The sequence below is a fragment of the Elephantulus edwardii genome, unplaced genomic scaffold, assembly GCF_000299155.1.
Source record: "Elephantulus edwardii isolate Elephantulus edwardi_28Jun2011 unplaced genomic scaffold, EleEdw1.0 scaffold00348, whole genome shotgun sequence".
In the NCBI taxonomy this organism is placed as follows: domain Eukaryota; kingdom Metazoa; phylum Chordata; class Mammalia; order Macroscelidea; family Macroscelididae; genus Elephantulus; species Elephantulus edwardii.
The window spans coordinates 1,677,827-1,681,170 of record NW_006400098.1 but is presented as its reverse complement, the minus strand read 5'-3'; the positions used below and the strand labels follow the sequence as shown (position 1 = coordinate 1,681,170).

Below are 3,344 nucleotides of genomic sequence, written 5' to 3'. Positions count from 1 at the left end.
CTCTTCCCCGCCGCCCTGTGACACACGGGACGCTCTTCCCTGCCGCCCTGTGACGTGGGGGACACTCTTCCCCGCCGCCCTGTGACGCGGGGGACGCTCTTCCCCGCCGCCCTGTGACGCGGGGGACGCTCTTCCCCGCCGTCCTGTGACGCGGGGGACGCTCTTTCCTGCCGCCCTGTGACACACGGGACGCTCTTCCCTTCCGCCCTGTGACACGGGGACACTCTTCCCCGCCGCCCTGTGAGGTGGGGTCCCCGCCGCCCTGTGACATCGGGATGCTCTTCCTAGCCGCCCTCGGACGTGGAGGATGCCCCTTCTGGCCGCCCTCTGATGTGGGGACACTCTCCTGGCCGCCCCGTGACATGGGGGGAGGCTGTTCCCATCGTCAGGATTGTCTTGGGCTCAGAGCTTTGTTCTTCGTCCCTCTTGGAAATGACGGGGTGGGTTGGGGTCAGAGGCCCCCTCGCTGCTTCTTGCCAGCAGCGCGCTAGCCAAGCCCTGTCCCCACGGCTGACGCATCGCACGCTCCGTGAGCCTTCCAGCAGGCAGTGCAGCTCCCTTGTCCACCAGCATGGGGTGACCACTTCTCCCCTGCTCCTGTTCCCCTGCAGGTCCGAGTCCATGACCATGAACAACTTCTTCTGCAGCGTCGATGGGCAGCTGGAGCTGCTTGCCCAGAGCGCGCTGGAGAGCCCTGCGTCCAGTGTGGGTGCCTTGCACGCCCTGCGGCCGCGGCTCAGCCACTTCCACCAGCTGCTACTTGAGCCCCCCAAGGTGGGTGAGGGTGGGGGTGGCCGCCCTCGGGGCCTGTGGGGTGAGGGCACCCCTTCTGGGGGCTGTGGGGGGAGGGCACCCCCCTCTGGGGGTTGTGAGGTGAGGACACCCCCTCGGGGGGCTGTGGGGTGAGGGTACCCCCTCTGAGGGCTGTGGGGTGATGGCGCCCCCCTCGGGGGACTGTGAGGTGAGGACACCCCCTTGGGGGGCTGTGGGGTTAGGGTACCCCCTCTGGGGGCTGTGGGATGAGGATGTCCTCCTCGGGAGACTTTGGGGTGAGGGCACCCTCCTCGGGGGACTGTGGGGTGAGGGCACTCCCTCTGGGGGCTGTGGGGTGAGGGTACCCCTTCTGGGCACTGTGGGGTGAGGGCACTCCCTCTAGGAGACTGTGTGGGGTGATGACGCCCCCCTTGGGGTCTGCCTCTAAGCTCACTTCCTGCCCTGTAGCTGGAGACGCTTCAGACCACATGGGGCAGCCTGGCCCCTCCGCTGGGGAACATGCGTCTGCACGTGGTCAAGCTCCTGGCCAGCGCCCTGAGTGCCAACGACATGGCCCTCACTCAGGAGCTCCTGGCGCTGGACGTGCCCAACACCATGCTGGTACGGGGGCTGGCAGGCTTGGGGTAAGTGGTATGTGGTGGGCCTGGGGCGAGGACCACTCCCGGGGGCCAGCCTGTGGCTTCTTCTACCCCCAGGATCTCTTCTTCTGCTATGTCTTCAACAACTTCCTGCACGCGCAAGTGGAGATGTGTATCAGCGCCATGCTAAGCTCTGGGCCCCCTCCCGACAGCAGCTCCGAGACCCCTGTCCCCAACCCCGTTGTCAAACACGTGAGTAGGGTCCTGTGGTGGGTGCAAGCCTGACTGTGGGGAGGGGCCCCGGGGCACAGGCCTGGGGGTGCAGATGTAGGGGAGGGGACAGGGCCCTGGGGCATAGATGGGGAGGTAGGGTGGAGAGGGGACTGTGGGCAGGGCCCTGGGAGCTGGCCTAAGGCTGTGGTAGGTGTGGACTTGCTGGGGCTCGGCTGTCGTGGGGAGGCTGAGCAGGGGTTGTCGGTGTGGGGGGTGTGGGGTAACTCCTGAAACCCGGCTGGGCGGGCCTCCCGGAGGCACGTGTGAGGAGAACGTAAGTGGTTTGTGCCCGTGTCGGTGTGCTGTGAGCGCGCACTGGAGCTCCCCGGTGACTGCACGCGGGGTGTGACTCCCCGTGGGACAGACGGGCTGATTTGACCCCCGGCCCGAGCTGCTCACGTCCCTCCACAGCTGCTCCAGCAGTGCCGCCTGGTGACGCGGATCCTGACGTCCTGGGAGGAGAACGAGCGCGGGCAGTGAGTGCCACCTTCCTCTGGGGGGTCTGGACAGTGTGAAGGGGAGGGTGGGGGGTGAGCGGTGGAGGGCAGGAGGGGCTCCGTGTGTGTGAGAGAGAGAGGGCCAGCTGTGTGTGAGATCCAACGGGGGCTGGGTGTGTGTGTGTGTGTGTGAGAGAGACACACACGTGGAGGGAGTTAGAGTGTGTATCTGTGATGTTGGGGGCCACAGAGGTGGTGTGTTTCTGTCTGATGCGGGGGCTGGTGAGGGTGCACCCAGCCGAGTCTCCCCTCTGTCCAGGTCTGGGGGAGGCCCACGGAAAGGCTACATGGGCCACCTGACCCGAGTGGCCAATGCCTTGGTGCAGAACGCAGAGAAGGGACCCAACGCCGAGCAGCTGGGGCAGCTCTTGAAGGGTGAGGAGCTGTTGCATGTGGAGGCGGCTCCGAGGTCCCCGGGGCGGGCAGGCGGCTGGCCCCCGCCCTCCGGCCTCACCGCCTCGTCCCGCCCCAAGCAGAGCTGCCGGAGGAGCAGAGGGAGCGGTGGGAGGCCTTCGTGGCAGGGCCGCTCGCCGAGACCAACAAGAAGAACACCATCGACCTGGTGAGGCTGCTGGGCGCCCCCTCAGCCGGGCGGGTGGGACATCCTGTCCCTGTCCTGGTGACGATGTCCGTCTGTCACCACCCGTGCCCAGGTGAGCACCCGCCCCCTGCACTCGTCCAGTGATGACGAGGACGACAGGCTCAAGGAGCTCAGCTTCCCTGAGGAGGCCGTGCTGCAGCAGGTGGGCTGAGGCCCCAGACTCCCCAGGCCCCCCCGTGCTCCTGTGCCCCATGTTCCTCTCTGTCCCCAGGCCCTCGGGCTCTCACGCTCCACTGGGCTCCCCATGCACTCCCCTGGACTCCTGCACCCACTCTCCCCCCGTGCACACTCCTCACAGTCTTTGTGCTCCAGGGCCCACCCTCTGTGATCCCCGTGCACTCCCCAGGCTCTCACGCCCACTCTCTGTGATCCCTGTGCACTCCCGGGCTCTCACGCCCACCCTCTGTGATCCCCTGCACTCCCCGGGCTCTCACGCCCACTCTCTGTGATCCCCGTGCACTTCCCGGGCTCTCACGCCCACTCTCTGTGCTCCCCTGTGCTCCACGCTCCACTGGGCTCCCCATGCACTCCCCTGGACTCCTGCACCCACTCTCCCCCCGTGCACACTCCTCACAGTCTTTGTGCTCCAGGGCCCACTCTCTGTGATCCCCGTGCACTCCC

The 3,344-nt window shown here is 67.1% G+C and overlaps 1 protein-coding gene across 1 annotated transcript in view; it reads left to right on the top strand.

Annotated features, from left to right (window-relative positions):
- PPP6R1 (protein phosphatase 6, regulatory subunit 1) overlaps nucleotides 1–3,344 on the top strand; it is a 17,807-nt gene that overhangs the window by 5,591 nt on the left and 8,872 nt on the right. Inside the window, exons 7-13 of the mRNA XM_006901883.1 lie at nucleotides 612–774; nucleotides 1,222–1,374; nucleotides 1,470–1,604; nucleotides 2,037–2,101; nucleotides 2,382–2,497; nucleotides 2,599–2,684; nucleotides 2,776–2,865. Coding sequence (XP_006901945.1) covers nucleotides 612–774; nucleotides 1,222–1,374; nucleotides 1,470–1,604; nucleotides 2,037–2,101; nucleotides 2,382–2,497; nucleotides 2,599–2,684; nucleotides 2,776–2,865 — 808 coding nt within the window. The remainder of the gene's footprint in view (nucleotides 1–611; nucleotides 775–1,221; nucleotides 1,375–1,469; nucleotides 1,605–2,036; nucleotides 2,102–2,381; nucleotides 2,498–2,598; nucleotides 2,685–2,775; nucleotides 2,866–3,344) is intronic.